At 38.0% G+C, this 22,061-nt stretch overlaps 1 protein-coding gene across 5 annotated transcripts in view; it reads left to right on the top strand.

The window, feature by feature from the left end:
• UBE2Q2 (ubiquitin conjugating enzyme E2 Q2) overlaps positions 1-22,061 on the top strand; it is a 60,555-nt gene that overhangs the window by 12,832 nt on the left and 25,662 nt on the right. For 4 of the 5 annotated variants that reach the window (XM_017858014.1, XM_017858011.1, XM_017858010.1 and 1 more), the window contains exons 3-8: positions 3,496-3,600; positions 12,427-12,486; positions 16,299-16,439; positions 19,079-19,163; positions 20,815-20,875; positions 21,924-22,014. In XM_017858014.1, coding sequence (XP_017713503.1) covers positions 3,496-3,600; positions 12,427-12,486; positions 16,299-16,439; positions 19,079-19,163; positions 20,815-20,875; positions 21,924-22,014 — 543 coding nt within the window. The remainder of the gene's footprint in view (positions 1-3,495; positions 3,601-12,426; positions 12,487-16,298; positions 16,440-19,078; positions 19,164-20,814; positions 20,876-21,923; positions 22,015-22,061) is intronic. The other variant, XM_017858013.1, reaches the window with a different exon arrangement.

Here is a 22,061-nt window from a genome sequence, read left to right as displayed (position 1 = left end):
AAAAAAAAAAAAAAAGAATAGACTTGTTCAACCAGATGTTCAATAAAATGTTGTGTACTAACCCTGTTCCAGACAGATAAAGGCAATGGAAATTTAGAACCAGAGTCATGCAAATGAGAATTTAGCATAAGGTGAAGGTAGTATTTTAACTTAATAAGGAAAGGACAGATTATTCTGTAAATAGTCTTAGGAAAACTATTTGAGGAAGTTTGAGTCTCAACTCTGATTTTTGTCAAAATAAGTTATAGTTGGTGTAAACACATCTATTCTTGAGAACAGAAGGCTGGGCGTGATGGCTCACACCTGTAATCCCAGAACTTTGGGAGGCCCAGGCGGGTGGATCAGTTGAGGTCAGGAGTTCAAGACCAGCCTGGCCAACATGGCGAAACCCCGTCTCTACTAAAAATACAAAAATTAGCCAGGTGTGGTGGCATGTACCTGTAATCCCAGCTACTTGGAGGCTGAAGCAGGAGAATTGCTTCAACCTGGGAGGCAGAGGTTGCAGTGAGCCGAGATTGTGCCACTGTACTCCAGCCTGGGCGACAGAGCAAGACTCTGTCTCCAAAAAAAAAAATATTTTAAGAGTTAAGGCTGAGGCTTGGCACAGTGGTTCATGCCTGTAATCCCAGCACTTTGGAAGGCCGAGGTGGGAGGATTGCTTGAGCCCAGGAGTTTGAGATCAGCCTGGGCAACATAGCAAGACCCTCTTTCTCTTTCTTTCTCCATATATATATACACACACACACACACACACACACACACGAGGTAAGGTTTGTATGGAGAGCCATGAAGGTAAGAGGTAAAAATTAAAAGCTAGGTGAACACATGTTTACATCCCCAGCAAGGGGGTTGATGGGAAAGAATGGTAGACATAGTTCTGTTACTGCTACCTCCTTTTAGGAAGTTGCTTCAGAAGATCTAAAGATAACGGTTTTATAATAGCAAAAATGAGTTACTTTTCAGTGTCTAAAATATTAAGTAAACATGTTCATAAGGTTAAATGAAATAGGATATAACATTGGGCCTAGTTTTTTATAAAGTGAATGTATTTACATGAAGGAGAAAACAACTCACCTCCCACTCTTACAGCCTCTGCCAGTTTATCGTAGCCTAGTTTCTTAAGAGAAGAAGCTACATGTCTTCACCTTTTTTCACTGAAGTTATTGTAATCTGGATTGTGCCTTCATTGTTGCACTAAAATTTATCTCCTAGTTGCCAAAACTAGTGGCACCTCTCTTAGTCCCCAAATTGACCCCTCTGCAGTATTTTGATACTGTTGATTGTTCCCTTGTTGAAACATTCCTCCATTCTTAATGTCCACCAATAAAGAGTTGGTTAAATAAAAATTATAGTGTATAGTTTTACAGTAGAATATTCTGTTGTAGGCCAAAAAAAAAAAAAAGAAAGAAAAGCAGCCAGTCTTTCCATAAGAGCATATGCAAAGTTCTAAGCTACATTAAGTGAAAAAGCAAGGCATAAAATATTGTGTATCATTGGCCCCTTTAGTATACAATGTAAAACAATCTATATGCTTGTTTATACTTTTTTCTTTCCTGGTGGGTACAGGAAACTGTTAATAGTAGAACACAATTAAAAAAACACTGGCTTCTGTGTCAGGCTCTGTGATAATTGTGATAATCTAATGGAACTTTCATCGGGTTACTGTCTTGTTTTGATCTTATCACCCTGCCTTGGTCTCCTCCGATCTCTTCTTCCTTGGTCTACTTTTTTCTTCTCTTCTCATTCTGTGCTTTTTCTGAGTAATCTTTTACTCCCATTACTTTAGTCATGACCTCAGTTCTAGGGATTCCTAAATCTGTATTCATCTCCAGCTTCAAACCCATATATCTGTCTGTATATCATATATGTTAGGGAATCTCACTTGGAGTGCCATGGGTGTTCCAAATGATGACATTTAAATTTGCATTTACCCACCTCCTAGCACTCTATCAGCCCCGTGTTTTTCCTCAATAATTCTCCTTGTGATTGTGAGTGGGGGAAAAAATGAAATAATCCAATTAGTCACCCATGCCTAAACCTGGGAACTGTCTTAGTGTTCTTTTATATACTACTGTTCTCTGACCTCCCCCCTCCAAACTAGTGATTTTCTAAGACCTGACCTTCTGAATGTCTCTTACAATTTTCTCTGTGATCTCAGTTTCTTCCTCCCATCCCTCAGATGCTTTTTTGGTGTGTGGGGGAAGGGAGGAAAATTGAAATTCCTGGAAAATGTACTACCCTGTCTTTCTTGTTGCTTGATATGACTCCACTACCCTGCTGCCTCTCTCTCCAGCACTCCTGGAGCCCCTTATGTGCCAGAGGTCAGAGTGTCTAGGTCTGTGTCCAGATCGCCTTGCGTCATCTTCATTATACACTTAGCACACAATAGAGCATATTGGGTGGATATCAAATCCACACTGGAGCTTGGTTTCCTTTTAAGCATGAAGATTTTTGTTGGATCCTAATTTACCATTCAACCTTCTTCATTTCCATTTGCTCCATTGTCCACTTTGGGAAGGCTTATTCTTTGCTTCGTTAACCCATTCTAATCCTGTGTCGTCTTGCTTTGTCCTTTGTAAACCTGCTTCTTTCTCTTCATCTCTTTTCTTGGTCAGAGCCACCTAGGAAACTGTTCCCGACTAAGTGAAGTGAGTTGCCTTATTAGATCCCATTTGAGTCACCTTATACATTGAAAAACATTTTAAACAATTAAAAACCATACTTGTACACATGATTTACCTTGCTTATTTGTTTAAAGCAAATATGCTTACAAAACAATCTGGACTTAAACATGGAAATTTACAGTTATTCTTTGCAGTTTTCCTAGTGAATTATTGTTATTTTTTAGACAGACACTTAATAACCTACTAAGTATTAAGTGTTTTACAGGTTTCATTAATCTTTACCATTCTGGGAAAGTTTTCACTTCTTTGTTTTACAGATGGGCAGACTCATACTCGGAATTAGATACGATATCCAAGGTCATCTATCTAGATTGCCAGGCTCTGTCTACTAGATCACATTTGCTTCTGTACTTTTAAATGAATATGACCGGAATATATACTTTTATAATCCATCTGTAACAGCACTGCCTGTGTGTGTCTGGGTTATTTTTTCTGTTTCTTTTTTTTTAATTTTTATTTTTTTTGGTAGCCTCATTAATGCATTAATATTCTCTTGTCTGAAGTTGTAAGTTTCTCAGAAAACAGGTTAGCAGTGAGAAATTGGACAATATCTGGAACTTCCTTCTTCTGCCCTTATTGTTGTCATTCTGCTAGGTATCAGTTGTAGTGATTATACCCCAAGCCACAGTAACTTTCTTATACTAGAGGATCCTGAAAATATTTAAAGACTATTTTTTAAATCTGTAAGCTGCAGTTGAGCAGTAACAAACTTTTTCATTTCCTACTGGATTGATTACAGTAGTCATAACATTATTGATGTCTTCTAAGGGCTCTTTAACATAATGCTTATTTACTGAAATGTGTTTTGTAGCTTCGTCAGCAATTGAAGTGGTTGATATGTGAACTCTGCAGATTATATAACCTTCCTAAGCACCTGGATGTTGAGATGCTAGATCAACCACTACCCACGGGTCAGGTAAAGTAAAAATTCTCTAGTGTTCAAGAGCTAAAATAAATTGTCTCAAGCAAAAGTCAAACTAGGATGATTTTTCTTTTTATTATTCAACTTATTTAGAAGTTAGTTTCTTTTTTGTTCCTATTGAATTGTTTTGTGTGTTCTGTTTTAGGTACTAAAAATAAACTTTACATTCTTTGGAGCTGCTGTTACTATATAGGCAAACAGTTGCCCTTCTCCCTACCACCACCTTTTTGTTAATATTGCTGGTTTCCCTAAATGCTCTTGCTTCTTTCATTGTTTGTCTTTGGTTATTCAATTTCCTTCACCTAGAAATGTCATCTCCTTAAGTCTGTTTATGCTTTTTAAGAACTAACCCAAAAGTTATCTCCTGCAAGCAACAGAAATTTCCACTAGTTCACCACCACCACTAACTTCATTCTGAATTTACCTATTTAGGCATCAGTTATTTATTTTTTTACTATAATACATTATAATTTAGCTCTTATAACACCCACTTACCACTCACCTCCCTTTTCTCAAATATTATCTTTAGTCATGTAAGTAATCACTAATTATCATTAGGACTTTGTAGAGTAAAGCCAAGTTTTCTAGAATATTTAGGATAGGATATTTCCTTTCTTGGTGCAGCTTTTAGTTTTGTAGTATCTTCCTCATAATAGTAATTTTTAATTTAAAAAAATTATGTTGTAGCCCTTTCTGTGAGGTTTACCTTTCTTCTGAAGCCTTTGGCTCCTCTTGCCCATCTTGGCAGGTTTTTCTTTGGGTTGGCTGTGCAGATGCCATCTTGAGGTTTTTCTCATCTGCTTTCCTGCAGTAGATCCATTGTTTCTTGGATCTCATGCCATCTTTCGTGGCTTACCCTTTCTCATTTTGCCTGACTATATTCTCAGGTAAAACCCTAAGAAAGCATGGAGCAGTACATTTTCTGAGTGGTAGCTTCTGAAAAAATACTGTCCAGTGTTTGGGTTTTGGAGCCAGACCGAGATAGGTTTGAATCTTGGTTCTGCTACTTATTGGCTGTATGCCCTTGGGCTGATTCCCTAATTGCTCTGTGCATCAATTTTGAATTGGCAAAATGGGAGAACCAGTAATAGTATTAGTACCTATGTTTTTGGGGAACTATGAGGATTAAATGAGTTGGTACAGGTAAACCATTTAGAACAGTGCCTGGTGCATAGCACATCCCCATCAATGTTCACTTCTGTTATATTCTACCCTCCCTCACACTTGAGTGATAGTTTGGTTGATTATATATTTCTGGGTTGAAGATAATTTTACCTTAGAATTTCAAAGTCTGCGCTGTTGTCTTCTAACCAGTCGTGGTGGTGAAGCCTCATGCCATTCTGAGTTTCAGTCATTTATGCATGGCTTTCTCTCTGGAAGCTTTTAGGAGTTTGTCTTTTCCTTGGTGTGCTGAAACAGCACAACAATATACTTAGTGTGGGTCTTTTTTCACTCATTGTACTGAGTACACCAAATGGATAGGCCTATGGATAGGCTCTTTCAAATTTGGAACCTTGAATCTTCTCATATTTTTGTTGTTAACTTTCTCCTTTCCATTTTATTTGTTCATTTTGAAGTGTCTGTTAATGGGACTCAAGACCTCTTGTCTTGAGTCTTGTATCTCATATTATTTCTGAATTATTTTTATTTAATTTTAAAATCTAGAATATTTTTCTTTCAACTTTTGGAAATTTTATTTGGACAGTCATAACTTTAAGTTTTATTTATTGTTGCTTAACCAATTATCCCAAAACTTAATGGCATAAAACAACAAATTTGCCTATCTGTCACTATTGTATGACTTAACTGGGGCTACTTGGACAGGTTTTCTGCTGGTCTCACTTGGCACCTTTCACTGTGTGGTTTAGATGGTGACAGGGACTGGCCATCTGGATGCTCAGCTGTAGTGGGTTATCTGAGGCGGCTTCTTCACCCACAGGCCTGCTGCCTTGGTGTTTCTTCACCTGGCCTCTGCGTAGCACGTCATCCTCTCAGGCCGCTTCATGTGGCTTCTCTTTCTCCAAGAGGGTAGTCAGTTCCTATTTTTGGCTTCCAGAAGCACAGAAGTGGAACTGCCGGATGTTCTTAAGGCTTAGATCTGGAACAGGCCCAATATCATTTCTACCAAATTCTGTAGGTTAAAGTGAGTCTTGAGGCCAACCCAGATTCATCGTGGGATGGGCGCATCCAAGGACGAGCCCTGAGTTCTAGCGACCTTTTCTTCACTGATTATTTTTTATTCATATTCTATTTTTGTTTTATGGATGTAATATATTCATAAGTGTCTTTAAGGAGCTATTTTGATACTTTGACCCTCTCCCTAGCATCTTTTTCTTTAATAATTTTTTTTCTTAGTTTATTTTGGTATTTTTTTTTTAAACCTTTCCTCAAGTGTGTATTCTATGTTGCTCATCATTTGTAGTCTTTTAATTCCCTTTTTTGTTCATATTTGAGAGAGGTACTAAAAGACTGATTGGGAGCCTGGGTGTGGTGGCGCACACCTATAATCTCGGTGCTTTGGGAGGTCAAGATGGGAGGATCACTTGAGCCCAAGAATTAAGACCAGCCTGGGCAACATATTGAGACCCCATCTTTACAAAAATAAAAAATTAGGGGGGTATGATGGCACCTGCCTATAGTCCCAGCTACTCAAGAGGCTAAGGCAGGAGGATCACTTGAGCCTATGAGGTTGAGGCTGCAATGGGCTGTGATCATGCCAGTGTACTCTAGCCTGGGTGACAGAATGGAACCCTATCTCAAAAAAAAAAAAAAAAAAAGACTGAAAGACTGATTGGGAGTTCTTCGTGTCCAAGACTTGTCAACTGATAGCTTTTAGTGGGAATTTAGGCTGATTCCCAATTGTTATTCCCTACCCCTCTATCTTATCTCCTGGTGCAATCATAAATGGTGGCTGGAACTACTCCATTCCTCTGGATATGAAATCTGTGTTCTCTTGCCTGGGGGGGTGGATGTATGTTTGCTTGGGTTCTGCTTAAGGAGATGTGGTAGAACAGTGTTTCAGAACCTGGAAAATGTGTTCTGTATATAGGCTTTTGTTAATCTGTTTACAGTGTTGCCTATCTGTCTCGCTTTCTGGGGTACCTAGTGTCTGAGTCTAGAGCCTCTTCAGGGTGCTGTGAGATAAATTTGCCTCCTTGTTATCGATATCCCCCTAACCTCCACCTTTGTGGGCTTTGCTCCATTAATTAACCATTTTCCATTTACTGTCATTGTCTAGAGGTGAGTTCTTGTCTGCTGATAACCTCATTCCTTTTTTGTAATTGTGTGTTTATTCTTCACCGTAATTTTAGTGGAGTCTCAGGACAAAGAGCAGATGGGAGAAATATGTGTTCAGTATTCACTTTTCCTTCTGTGGTTTTTTTTTTTTTTTTTTTTTTTTTTTTTTTTTTTTTTTAACAGAGTCTCTCTGTCGCCCAGGCCGGAGTGTAGTGGCACGATCTCAACTCACTGCAACGTCCGCCTCCTGGGTTCAAGCGATTCTCCTGCCTCTCAGCCTTCTGAGTAGCTGGGATTACAAGCACATGCCACCACAGTCAGCTGATATTTTATAAACATCTATGATCACCTGGCCAGTGTTTTTTTTTTTTTTTTTCTGAGTTGGAGTCTCACCTGCCGCCCAGGCTGGAGTGCAATGGCGTGATGTCGCCTCACTGCAGCCTCCGCCTCCCGGGTTCAAGCAATTCTCTTGCCTCAGTCTCCCCAGTAGCTGGGATTACAGGTGTGCGCCACCATGCCTGGCTAATTTTTTGTACTTTTTTGTAGAGATGGGGTTTCACTATGTTGGCCAGGCTGGTCTCGAACTCCTGACCTTGTGATCTGCCCACAGCCTCCCAGAGTGCTGGGATTACAGGCGTGAGCCACTGCCCCTGACCCCTCACTTTTCCTTCTGTAGGACATCTGCAGCTTGTGTTTTTCACTGAATATCACATGGACTTAATGCATAGAGAGCTAGCTGGTTTTTCATGATTATGCCCACGATTGTATGTAGGAATTTAACTTGTGAATTCCTAATTTTAAATCATCGTTGCATTTCTATAGTGAATGCCATTAGAATGGATATGGTAATATTTTATTTTTGGATTTTTACTTCTATATTAAGTAAGGTTATACTTTGTTTCCTTTTACGCTCTTATTTCAGTATCAAGGGTATGCAGGGCTGACTTCGAAAGTTTTACATCTTTTTTTCTAAGATCTAGGATGTAGATCTGGTTTACACAGTAATTTTCAACTGGAGATTTTTGCCTCCCATGGGACATTTGAAAATATCTGGAGCCATTTTTGGTTTTCACAGCTGGTCATGGTAGGGGGTGCTGTTGGCATTTCTTGGGTAGAGAGGATGTCACTAAACATCCTACAACACACGGGAGAACCCTCCACAAAGAATTGTCTGGCCCAATATATCAATATTGCTGAGGTTGAGAAACCATGGTTTAAATAAAACTCCAATCTGGAGGATGAGTCTTTGACTGTCTTTTTCCTTTTTCTATGTATTGTTCTCCAGATTTTCCTCTTCTTCAGTTTTAGTAACTGTAGATTCTAAAAAAAAATGATCGCTTTATGTATACTTCTAAGCTGTTGCATCATATTCACATGTGGCTGTATGCCATTTTCGCTTCAAAAGTTTTATCTTGATTACTTTTCAGAGGCTTGGCTGTTTTATTGTATTAGTCTTGCGAAAGAATCCTCCTTTAGTTTTATTTTTTAAATCTAGTGTTTTCTTTTTCATTTTTTGCTTATGTCTTAATTCCCCTTTTATTTTGCTTTTCTGGTTTAGTGGATTAATGTAATTTAAATTGCTTTTAAACAAACATGTAAGGGTATGCATTTTCTTTGGGTGCTGTTTGAGTTTATTGCACAAGTTTTAAAATCTATTTTCCAAGTAATTTTATTCCATCATTCATTCACATTGCCATACTATTAAAACTTTTTATTGTGAGAGATGACGTGTATTGAAAATATGTAAAACGTAAGCTTAGTGTAACACATAATTAGAGTGAATACTTGGAAACCAACACCTAGCTAGCACCCAGGGGAAAAGAAGGAACATTGCTCACACTATGGAAACCTTCTGCAGGCTTCTTCCCAATCACTGTTCCTCTGTACGCTTATCTTTCCTTACGTTTCTCTAGTGTTATCACTCACGTATGCATCCTTGAATCATACAGTGTAGTGTTGCCTATTGTTGAACTTCTGAAAATCATACTATGTGTATTATTTCATCTTTGTTGTGCTCAACATTGTGTGTGAAATTTGTTCCCATTTTGTGTAGCTATAGTTGTTTTGCATTGCTGTATTTATTCCATTGTTTGAATACACCCTACCATTTATCCCCTTGACTAGATACAGACATGTGGGTTGTTTCCAGTGTTGTTAGGAACAGCGAATGCTGCTGTGATCATTCTTGTCTGTATTTCATGGTACCCCTGTGCCAGCATTTCTCTGGGGTACATACTTAAGGGCATGAGGATCAATTTCTTCTTTTACTCAAGAGTTATCTAGGAAAAAAAACTTTTTAAAAAGCATTTTCAGGTGACTTTTCAGTTATTTTTAGTGCCTCAATATGGTCAGAGAATATGGCCTGTGACCTTTCAGCTGCATTATCAGCAATCGTTTAGACTTCACTATTGGTGTTAATGTTGTCTTTGCTTATTGCTGCTCCTTGTATTATGTCTCCTGCTCCCTGCCCCTCAAGTATATCTCTGAATAATATCCTATTTTTTTGTTTTGTTTTGTTTTTTGTTTTTTTAGCTAGAAAGCATTTGCAGGGATGTATATGAAGAGCGTCCCTTGAATACTTACTGTCTGTTATCATTTGTTCAACAAATATCTGACTCTGTATAAAGTATTCCACATTGGTGTGGAGAATCTGGAGGTGAACATACACAGATATGCTTCCTGTATTGATGGAGTTAGATATAGAATTCTGAGTTCATAATTGAGTCTATTCCCAGTTACTTACACTTCTATCTTCTGATATTTGTTACAAATGAAAAGTCTGATGCCTATCTCATTCTTACTACTTTCTGTGTATGTTATTTTTTCTTTCTGGTAGTTGGTATGATTTTCTCTGTAACTGTAAAGTGTGGGGGTTTTACTTTTCCGTATTCCTTTTTTTTTTTTTGAAACAGGGTCTTACTCTCTTGCCCAGGCTAGAGTGCAGTGGTGTGATCATGGCTTGCTGCAGCCTCTACCTCCTGGGCACAAGCAGTCCTCCCACCTCAGCCTCCTGAGTAGCTGGGACTACAGGTGCGCTCTGCCACCATGCACGGTTAATTTTTTAAATTTTTTTGTGGAGATGGGTTTTCACCATGTTGTCCAAGCTGGTCTCAAATTCCTGGGCTCAAGTGATCCTCCTGCCTTGGCCTCCCAAAGTGTTATAGGCGTGAGCCACTGTATCAGGCCTTCAGTATTCTTTGGGGCATTCAGAGCCGCTTAATATTCTAAAGTCTTTATTTAGCTCAGCAGCACTTGTCTCTTTTCTTTCTTTTAATTCCCCTTCATCCTCTGGATGAATGTTAGATCTCTATATCTTTGATGTCCCTTAACTGTTCTCTTACTTACCTCTCTTCTGTTTTTTCCCCCATCTCCTTTTTTTCTCTGTTCTAAGGGAATGTCACTGTTTGGTTTTCTTAATCATAAATGCCTTATTGGGTCAAGTGCATAGTACTCTGGCCCTTCTACAAGTGGTTTTTTGGGGGTGGGGGGGATCTTATTTTTACTTTGTAGAATTGTGCTTGCATAGTAATCTGTTTATTTTGTGGATGCAGTATCTTCTCAATTACTGCTAGAGATCCCAATTAGGTTTTTAAATTTTATTTATTTCCTTCATTAGTAATGCTTCAGATCATTTGTGCTTATTTGACTTGGCACTTTCCTTTCAGATTGCTAATTTTCTTCAGCTCACTGGTGATACATGGTTATCTTTTCATTTATAGATGAGATATACCATTGATCAGTATCCGTTGTTGATCTGAGTGTCTTCAGAATTGTCACTCTTTTCTGCTGTGGCCTCCCCCTCCTGGTTTGCAGACCTGTGCTCTTCCTGTGGCATGAGGATGGGGAGGTGGTGGCTGGTGAGCTTTCTAGCTCTTGAGCTAAAAGGAAGAGGCCGAGTCTGTTAGAAGATTTTGCTGCTGCATTGAGTTGTATTCAAAACACTCTGTCTTTTCTCTCTGGTTTTGAGACTCATAGAGGCCGTCAAGATAGGGTTCCTATCTAGGAGAGTGATCCTTACCAACTGTAGATGGGACAAGTACAGTAAAGAATGTCTGATTCTTCTGAAAAAAAGTGGTCCCTCCATTATTTGGATTGAATTTGTGACTTTCTCAAGCCCAGCAGTCTGATTCCATCTCCTTTGTATCTTCCAGCATGTCCTTATAGTTTTGGTTCACTAACGGTGTTCTCCTTGTATTTGTTGTTTTTCTGCTGCTGCAGCAGACTTACTCTTTTTTTGTAAAATTCTGTCATTTCAATGGGGTTTTGAAAAGAGGACCAGGCCACATCTTGAAATGAAATTCATCTTAGGATTTCCCAAGCTTAACTCACTTTTTGTTTTGATTAAATTACTTCCCCTTTTTGAGGTGGTGGGAGCTCAGCTTTCTCATTTTAAAATGAAGGATAGTAACTGGGCTGATGGTGACAGACCCGGATGCATGTGATAATCACCTCAGAGAACTTTTGAAAAATAGATTCTCTGGGTCAGCTTTGAAATTGGCATTTCAAAAATGCTCTTTCAATCACTGATGCAACCAAACTCTTTGGGACTTTTAGGCTAGGTATATAGTCTTTAGATACCCAGAATAGTTTGACTTGGAATATAACAATTTAGGGAAACGAAAAAGGGGAGAATTACATTTTGGAAGCTGCTTGCTTCCATTTTCCATTTAGTTTTTAGAAGACAATGTCTAAAGAGATGCAGATTTAAAGGAAATACAAATTAATTCTGCATAGGTATGTTTATCTACATGAAATTCTCCAGCTGACTAATCCAGAAGAGTTCTAATACCCTCTGTGATCATGGGTTTGTTTTTCATGAGAATTATTCCTGAACACAGAATCTAACCTGAACACAGAATATGGTTAAAGATGCATGTATAAACAGTGTCCTGGCCAGGAAGCTTATCTTTTGAACTTTGCCGAAAATGAATATGAAAGCCCTTCCTAAAACCCCATCAGATTCATTTCTGAACTTGATAAATTGTAAATTGATAAGTTGCGTCTTGTAGAGAAGTATTTTGTAGTAAAATGTTTTAAAAGAAAATTTGCTTTTAGTGAGGTGGTCATCATTTCATAATTCTTAGTTTTGTGAATTGTCTAGTATCAATAACACATCTGACATTTCAAAATGTAAGACAATTGAATTTATGTAATGATTCAGGCTTTCCAAAGTTAAAAAGGTAGCTATTTTAAGGAATCGGTAGTTTGGGAGATTTTATTTTAAATAAGCCATTGATCTTATGCACACAGCCATACAAGTAAAATGTTTTCTTATTTTAAATTAGATTATGTTTTAACGTTTTTTTCTGTTTTGCTTTGTATTTGATTGCTTTTCTTTATTCCTGAGGCATCCATTAAGTTGAATTGTTCAAAATTGTTTCATTTTTAAAAGCTGATAACTTATTTGTTAGTCAAAGCTGGATTTAAAGATAAACATTTTAATTTTAATTAACTGTCTGGTAGTGGGACTGCAGTGACAGATGGTTGAGAGTTTGTCCCTAAAGCTATGGCACCAGTCTTTAATGTACTCAACCTGTGCATATTTGTTCTGTGTAGCCCTGTCAGATTCATTCTTTGTTTCAGAATGGGACAACAGAAGAAGTGACTTCAGAAGAAGAGGAAGAAGAAGAAGAGATGGCTGAAGTAGGTATTTTATATAAAATAAGAGTTCATAAATGTCTTCATTTTTGAACATTTGAGTAATTCTTAAATCTTTTTTATAGACTGCTATTGTGGAATAATTGAAAGCACATTGTATTTGGAATGGAATATAATTTCCCAACTCTGGCTGTACCTTTAACTAACGATATGCCTTTGAGCAAATTTATCTGATTTCTTTGGATTTGATTTCTTGGAAAACAAAAGCTCTTAACATTTAGCACTAAAATTATATTTATATTTAATACTGATCAGTACTTAATCTGTATTTGGTTATTTTAGGAAGAGGAACTACTGAGTTTATAAAACTTTGTTTGCATAAAAGGAGAATTTGAGAACATTTTAGGGACTACTCACTAGAAGTAGTGAAGCTGTCTCTCATTGAAAAATCATCAATGAATTTTGTCTTAATCTGGTTTACACTATTTTAACAGAATACTGGAGACTGGGTAATTTATAAAGAACAGACATTTATTTTCTCACTGTTCTGAAGGCTGGGAAGTCCAAGATCAAGATACCAACATTTGGTGTCTGAGGACCTTCTTGTTGCATCCTCTCACATGGTAGAAGGCAGAAGGGCAGGAGAGCAAGCTAGTCCAGTGTGTGAAGCCTCATTTGTAAGGGCCTTAATCCCATTAAGGAGGAAGAAGCCCTCTTGGCTTAATCACCTTTTAAAAGTCCTACCTCTTCATATCATCACATTGGCCAACACCTGAATTTTGGAGGGAGCACATTTAAATCATAGCAAATTTAGTAGAGTTCATTCCAAAGACATTGAGCTTAGGCCAGTTGTCAGTCATGGATATAATTTTAGATGTTTTCAAGCTCTGAAACTTTGCATTTAAAATCAAACTTCAGAACAAAGATCTTTGTTTCTGCGTTGACCAAATAGAAGATATATGGATTCCATGGTCTTGATTTAAAAAAAAAAAAAATTTTTTTTTTCTGTTTTGGGTCTTATAATCAATGTATGCTTTTATTTTCTTAATTTGGAAATTTTTAATCTAAAATATACTTTTAGAATGCTTCAGAACTAATGAAGCAGTGTTATAGACTTGTTTTGGTTTTTTGAGACAGGGTCTCACTGTGGTGCAGGCTGGAGTGCAGTAGTGTGATCATGGCTCACTGCAACCTTGAACTCCTGGACTCAAGCAATCCTCCCACCTCAGACTTCTGAGTAGCTGGGAGTACAGGCATGTGCCCCATGCCCAGCTTTTTAAACATTTTTTATTGTATAGATTGGGTCTCGTTCTTATGTCCAGGCTCATCTCGCGAACTCCAGACCTCAAGTGATCCACCACCTTGGCCTCCCAAAGTGTTGGGATTATAGACGTGTGCCACTGTTCCTGGATATAGGCTTGTTTTATGAGTCTGGGAGTAAAATACTCTTAAAATTGTCCAGTTAGAATGAGAATTTGTTTTAATGTTTTTATGCAGTTTAGCTTAGGTGGAATAAACTGCATGAAAACGTTAAACCTTTTCTGTGGGTCCAGTATACCATGAAGCAGCCATTGTACTAAAGTTCATGTACTTTTTCTTTTTCCCCTCACAAGCTAATAAACAAGGGGCCGCAACATTGAGGGAAAACTAGAAAGGAAGGAGAATGGACTTTGGAGATGTCAGATTAGGACAGGTGGAAAGAAGATATTCTAGGCTCCTAAAATAATATGGGAAGAGGCTCAGAACAACCTTGGACATAGTGTGTTTGGGTTCATTGGATACTTTTCTTTTGAGAAGCAGTGTTGATGTGTTGAATTCATGAAAAAACAAGATTGGCTAGAAAAGGCAGATGGTTAAAAGTCTTGAATTTGAGACAGGTGTGTTTCTATTTGGTGTGATTTTTGATAGGAAGGCCTTAAGTACGGAATAGTGTGCTGAGGATATTTTAGAAAGATAATGTTGAATTCTGTTTGGGATGTGCTGATTAATACTCAGGGAAAGAAGTTTTGTGGATGGGAACATGACTGAGGTTGAAGGTACAGGAGGAAATACAGGCTAAAGGCATTTGTGAGAATTGTGAGAAAAACGTGTAGGATGGAAGATTGGTGCTAAAAGGTGCACACAGGGAGAAGGGAGCTCCGTGAAGTATGGAGTCATGGGCAGAGTTTGAGTGAGAACAGAACGTTAATAGGGCTTGAAGAGATGGCATTCCAAAAAGGAGGCTGGGGAGGCGAAGGCTGCAGTGAGCCGAGATCTTGTCACTGCACTCCAGCCGGGGCAACAGAGTGAGACTCCATCTCAAAATAAAAAAAAAAAAAAAAAAAAAAAAAACCAAAAAGGAGGCCTATTGAATGGATAGACGGTAGTCATTAACCTGGTCTAGAAGTCAGTGAATTAGCCTGCTTGGGAAAGAAAAAAGTCGAGATGAGTATAAACTACTCCTTTAGAGATTTTGGCAATTGAAGTAGAGAAGTAAGGTAATTGCAAAAGGATTTAATATTTCTGCATAGATTTCGATATATGTGTTAAGAACAATAGTATGGGAAAGGAAGGAGCAGAAGTGATGTGGGAATAACAGTACTGGTCTAGGGGTATTCAAATCGTCTTTTTCTTTCTTGTTTCTTTGCTTTTTTTTTTTTTTTTTTTTTTTTGGGATAGTCCTTGCTCTGCCGCACCCCCAGGGTGGGCAGTACAGTGGCATGATCACTAGGCCTCACTGCAGCCTCAAATCCTGGGGCCACATCCCGGATCCTCCGTTTATCTCGAGTCCCTCACGCTGAGGACTGATGATAAAAAATTCTTTTTCTTTTTTTTTGAAGACGGCAGTCTTGGCTCTGTGCGCCCGGGGGCTGGAGTTGTAGTGGCGGGCATTCAGCTCACTGGACAGCCCGGCATCCGGGGGCCTCCCGGGTTTATGCCATTCTTCTGCCTCAGCCTCCGGAGTAGCTGGGACTACAGGCGCCCGCCACCTCGCCCGGCTATTTTTTTGTATTTTTAGTAGAGACGAGGTTTCACCGTGTTAGCCAGGATGGTCTCGATCTCCTGACCTCGTGATCCGCCCATCTTGGCCTCCCAAAGTGCTGGGATTACAGGCTTGAGCCACCGCGCCCGGCCATAAAATTCTTTTTCTAACTTTTTTTCTAGTTATAAACGTCAATAGATGCTTATTACATAAAACTTGGAAATTAGGGGAAGGCATTAAATGTCTCCAGAGATAACTAAAATTAACTGAAATTAATATTTCAGTGTAAGTTCTTCTGGTCTTCCTTTTTCTGTGCTTATTTCAGCATAATTGAAATTCTTTTTTGTATTCTGTTTTCATTTTAAAGTTTTCGATACAGGAGAAATTATGCTATGTTAGTATTTCAGTGGCCTCTTAATATTTTGCTATTTTTGCACATGCAGATCTTGTGTTTGTTTTTGTGGTTGCAAGGTTGAAATAGGTGTCTTTATGCCTAAATTAGTGTTTACAGTTTAAACTGGTTTCTTAGAATACAAGTCTAGAAGTTGAGTTTCTGGAACAAACTAGGAACACTTTGGGTTCTTGACACCTGCTGCTAAACTGTTTTAAAGGTTCCTCTTAACAGGAGATTTAGAAGATGGCTTATTTGGTAATAGTTATGATTTTGTAAAGCTTTTGAATCTGCTTTACCCAGAGTCTAGCTTTTAAATAAAATATAGGATATAAAAGGTGAGAGCCTCTTGAATGGAATGTGGGGCCTTTTTCTCTCTCCCCATAGGATAGATATATTTTGTTTCTTGTCCCTCTTTGAGTCAAGCGTAATTTAATGTTATTTTGGCATAAGAAATTGCTGAAGAAAATAGCTTGAATAAGCTAACATTTTCTTCTTTTGCAGGATATAGAAGACTTAGATCACTATGAGATGAAGGAAGAAGAGCCTATTAGTGGGAAAAAGTCAGAGGATGAAGGAATTGAAAAAGAAAATTTGGCAATATTAGAGAAAATTAGGAAGACTCAAAGGCAAGACCATTTAAATGTAAGTGTGTGTAGATATGTAGAACCTGGACTTTTGTGATTAAATAATTATAGTTAATACCAGGCAATTCATTAACATGCCCACCTCAGCTGCCCTCCTTCTCCATTCCTGCCTTAGTGGTGGATTCAGTCATATGTTTTTTAAAACAGGGTCTTGCGATGTCACCTAGGCTAGAGTGTAGTGGCACATAGTTCAGTGTAGCCTTGATCTCTCAGGCTCTAGTAATCCTCCTGTCTCAGCCTCCCAGGTAGCTTGGACTATAGGCATGTGCCACCGTGCCAGGCTATTTTTTGTTTGTTTGTTTTTAGTAGCAATGAAGTCTCTCTGTGTTGCCCAGGCAGGTCTTGAACACCTGAGTTCAAACGATCCTCCCATGTCAGCCTCCCAAAGTACTGGGATGACAGGCAAGAGCCACCGTGCCTAGCCTTAGTCATATGTTTTGTTGCTGTAGATGACGTTTCTTATCTATGGATAGCCACTTTTTACCCTGTTCGTCTGCTCTTCACATCCTGGAACCACCTGCTGATCCCTGTATATGCCCCTTTCCAACCTGTTTATGCTGTTTTCTCTGCTTACCTTCCTCCCATGGGATCTGTATGTTGTAATTCATTCTTTCCTACAAAATATAATTCAAGTTCTTTCTCCTTGGTGAAGCTGACTTTGGTCTGTCCTACTCTGACCCAACCAAAAGTAATTTTTCTCTTTTGACTTAACATCTTTTTTTTTTTTTTTTTTAATGAAGTCACGCTCTGTCTCCTGGCTGGAGTGTGGTGGCATAATGTCAGCTCACTGCAACTTCCACCTCCCAGGTTCAAGCAATTCTTCTGTCTCACCGTCCTGTGCAGCTGGGATTATAGGTGTGCACTGCCACACTTGGCTAATTTTTGTATTTTTAGTAGAGACAGGGTTTCACCATGTTGGCCAGGCTGGTCTTGAACTCCCAACTTCAAGTGATTCACCTGCTTTGGCCTTCCAAAGTGCTGGGATTACAAGTGTGAGCCACCGTGCCCGGCCACAACTTAATATCTCTTTTACATGAAGCAGCAGGATGTGAAAAGAACACTGAGTTTGGTGACAAACACACCTTTTATGGTTTCACTTTCCTCAACTCTAAAATACGGCTAGACAGTACATACCTTTTGGATGATTGCTATCAAAAATAAATGAAAATGATGTGTATATATATAAAATGTTCAGAGTAGGGAAACATCAAATGATTGAACACTTACTACTTCCTGCCTTGTATTAGAGCTGTTGACCAACTCCATGAAATCTGCGTAGCAGTTACTTTGTCTTGGGCACAGGTGCCCCAAAACAGGGAATGAATTGTTAGGTAAGTAGATGCCAAATGTTGAAAACAGGTAGATTACTCTCCCTTCTTCAATCTTATTTATATATTAATCTAATTTACAATTTTTAGTATAACAAAGAAATTTAGACAGGCCCCAATATGTTGATTACTTAAAAAACAAAGTTTGTGTCTTTTGAATTAATGATAACTGTACTTTGTGTCTTGTGATCAATTCCAGTTTGAGTTATAGTCAAAACAACTATAAATTATTGAACACCTTTGCATGACCGATACTATGCCAAGTACTTTATACTTCATATATCTTCACATTTAGTCTTCATAGCCACCAAGTGAATTAGGTACTCTTCATATTTTAGAGATAGGAAAAAACTTCTCATATTTTGTAGATATGAAATGAGCTAGGAAACTTGATTTTTTCATCCCCTTCAAAGTATAGTGCAATGTTTAAAATCTTTAATTTCACGTGACCAAAAAGTAGTTCCGTTTATATTTAGTCTTACGATAAGATATTGATGTGTTTTCATCTTTAGGGATGTCCCTGCACTGAAAAACTTAAACCAGTCGCATGTAGGCACACGTTTCTCAGTGTCTTAATGTGCGAACTAGATCATCTGTATAATATTCTTGCCTGTAGTCTTATGACTTAACATCTTTTTTTTTTTATGAAGTCACTTTTTTTAATGAATGGAGCTGTATTTTAGTTAATAATGTGTCACCTTGAGTGTCTTATAGTAATTGCTGGGGTTTGGAATAGACTCATACTGAATTCTATACTATTGTGGAATCCATGGTGGTCTGGACATGTTGGCTAGACTTTTTCACATGATAAGAAATAGGAAATGAACCAGACTTGTGCCTAGTTTTATATCCTCTTGAAACTTCATAATGCTTCATTTAATTGGACTTTTTTTACTTCTTAAAATGTTGAGGTTGGGCGCAGTGGCTCATGCCTGTAATTCCAGCACTTTGGGAGACCGAGGCGGGTGGATCACAAGGTCAAAAGATTGAGACCATCCTGGCCAACATGGTGAAATCCCGTCTCCACTAAAAAAAAAAAAAAAAAAAAAATTAGCTGGACGTGGTGGTGCGCACCTGTAGTCTCAGCTACTTGGGAAGCTGAGGTGGGAGAATTGCTTGAACCAGGAGGTGGAGGTTGCAGTTGCGCCACTGCACTCCAGCTTGGGTGACAGGGCGAGACTCCATCTCCAAAAAAAAAAAAAGTTGAACGGTGATTCATTTTTGCTGTAATCTTTTAGATCAGGTTGAAATATCTTAAATCTTTACTTAGCTCAGCAGACCCTGATAAACAGTGGCTTTTGTGTTTCAGGGTGCAGTGTCTGGGTCAGTGCAAGCTTCAGATAGACTTATGAAAGAGCTCAGGGACATATACAGATCACAGAGTTATAAAACAGGTAAGGATCTCTGGATCCCTGCTCTCCCTATGGTTCTTCTGCTCTTTTCTATTGTCAGATTATAAATGTCATTTCTTAAAACTGGACAGAAATGGAAATGTTTACTAGCTTTATTTTAGGAATGTGAAACTCAAATGCAATCAAGTTCCAAAAGATGTAAGAGTAAACTAGGATAAGTTTACTTGTTTTCGGATTTTAAAAAATGTTTTGTAAGTCCATTGGAATTTTGTCCTCTTCTTGAAAAGAGTGAACTCTTGCATGATTTTTATCTTCTGGCGAAAGCATGAGCAATATTGCTTGGAAAGTAAATAAGAGTAATACATTTCATTGTACAGAGAATGATTGCCAAGTTGATTTTTATGATTCCGCCCCCCCCATTTTTGAAGGCAAGATAATCAACTCTTATTGTAGAGAGTTATGTTATTACCTTTAAAATATATAGGTTTTTAAAGTTTTTATTTCATTGTTTGACTTGAGTATTCTTACTCTATGACTTGAATGTTATGGAACCTCTCTAACTAGAGGTAAAATTCTCATATTGTTACAGATTCAAATAGTATTAAATAATGAGCCAAACTTTAATTTGAAAAGATAGCATTGGTTGGGTGCAGTGGCTCACACCTGTAATCCCTGCACTTTGGGAGGCCAAAGTGGTCAGATCACCTGAGGTTAGGGGTTCGAGACCAGCCTGGCCAACATGGCGAAGCCCTATCTCTACTAAAAATAAAAAATTAGCCGGGCGTGGTGGCGGGCACCTGCGATCCCAGCTGCTCAGTAGGCTGAGGCAGGAGAATCGCTTGAACCCAGGAGGCGGAGGCTGCAGTGAGTCAAGATTGTACCACTGCACTCCAGCCTGGGTGGCAAGAGTGAGACTATCAAAAAAAAAAAAAAAAAAAAAAAAAAGCATTATGACCCATTCAAGAATTCTTAGTATGAACAAATCAAAATTAATTAGAACTTGCTTAAAAAAATAAAAACAAGGAAAAACCCTTGCTTTGTAGCGTGCAGGATAAGCCAAACTTGTTTCTGAATTGTTAGAATTGTGGGTGTCCTTACAGTTTTTTGTGTAAGAAATCTAAAAGTTTATCTGTAGAAACCTAATAAAGCACAAACATTTGAATACTGGTTTTATTTTTAAATGTTAAGTAATCATTTGTTTCAGCATTGTTTATATAGGAAAAAAACAGATACTGGGTGGAATTTATTAAAGCATATCCATAAAATAAACTACTACAAAGTCATTAAAAAGATTGTCAATAGATTTAGGTATGCTAACTTGGAAAGATGTCTCTGAAAGTTGAAGAGACATTGTAAAACAACATACGTAGAAGGATTCCGTCTTTGTAGGAATGTATGTTCATGGAAGAAAAGTCTTAAGTACCTATGATTTTGCATAATCTTTTTTTTCAGTCAGACTAAATGGTAAGCAGTTTTTCAACTCATTAAAGAATCTTCTCAATTGATGGCTGTAATGATCTGTTAAGGGCATAAGATACTCAGCTGCAGTGGTGTAATATTTACTATATAGCTTAGTTGTTCCGTGTTTTAAGAGCAAAATTCCTAGCTTCTGTTGACTAGTTTATACATTTATATTATAGTAATAGTTATATGATCAAATGAAGAGTAGCTAACATGCTCTGTATCTTAACAGGGATTTATTCAGTGGAACTCATAAATGACAGTTTATATGACTGGCATGTTAAACTGCAGAAGTAAGTGACTTTTTAATGCTAACCCACTCTTCACAATGGTAGATTATCACAGTGGAGGTTATTTTCCTTCTAACTTGATACCTTTGTACTATGACTTAAAGTTACTTAGAACTTTAGACCTTGTTTCTATAGAAATAGTTCTTAGATTGTTTAAATGAGCTGTTTCTGAGGCTTAATAAAAAAGTGAGAAAGAGGAAGGACAAAAGGACAAAAAGGAAGGACCAGCTGTGGGATAAAGTGTTTTATGGAGTTAGAGCAGGGGAACTTAGAAACAAAAGTATATTTTATAACTTCATGAGACTGTGATAACCAGTTTATATTTGAAATATATACAGCACTTTGGGAGATTGAGGTGAGAGGATCTCTTGAGCCCAGGAGTTTGAGACCAGCCTGGGCAACACAGCAAGACTTCATCTCTACAAAAAAAAAAAAAACATTAGCCAGGCATGGTGGAGTACACCTGTAGTCCCAGCTACTGGGGGTGGTAGGAGGCTGAGGCAGGAAGATCTTGTGCTCCAGAGGTCAAGGCTGCAGTGAGCCATGATTGTATCACTATATTCCAGCCTGGGCAACAGAATGAGGCACCCTGTCTCTTTAAAAAAAAAAAAAAATGTTGGGGGGAGATGGGATTCAAATTGGATCTGTATATATAGGACAGTTGTAGAAAAATATGGATTTTTTTAGTGATTTAACTTTTCGTAGTTCGGTCCATGGCAAACTTTTCTCCTTGAACCCTTTGGCTGATAATATAAGTTTAATAAGAAAATTATATACATGTGACTATTTTCCTTTAGAATGACTGCAAACTCTGAACCCCTTATTAGATTAGATTTAGAGTATTATGGTCTCTTTTGGACATTTATTCCCAAGGAGCTGGAAGCTATAGTGATCTCTATTTTCCTGGTGATAAAGAGCAGCTTTAGACCTTCTCTTTCTGGAACTTACCCTAGGTGCTCTATTTTAGCTGTCAGACTAGTTCATTTTGAGTTTAGTTAAAAAAAAATCTCTAACTTTTATTTGAACCGTTTTTTTGTTTTCTAATTCTTAGGGTTGACCCTGATAGTCCTTTGCACAGTGATCTTCAGATCTTAAAAGAAAAAGAAGGCATAGAATATATTTTGCTTAACTTCTCTTTTAAGGTAAGAAAATAGTTACAGGACCCCATATACTTCCAATGGCGGGGGCG

The sequence above is a fragment of the Rhinopithecus bieti genome, unplaced genomic scaffold (genome assembly GCF_001698545.2).
Source record: "Rhinopithecus bieti isolate Rb0 unplaced genomic scaffold, ASM169854v2 scaffold_47256, whole genome shotgun sequence".
Taxonomy (NCBI): domain Eukaryota; kingdom Metazoa; phylum Chordata; class Mammalia; order Primates; family Cercopithecidae; genus Rhinopithecus; species Rhinopithecus bieti.
This window is presented reverse-complemented; position numbering and strand designations above follow the sequence as displayed.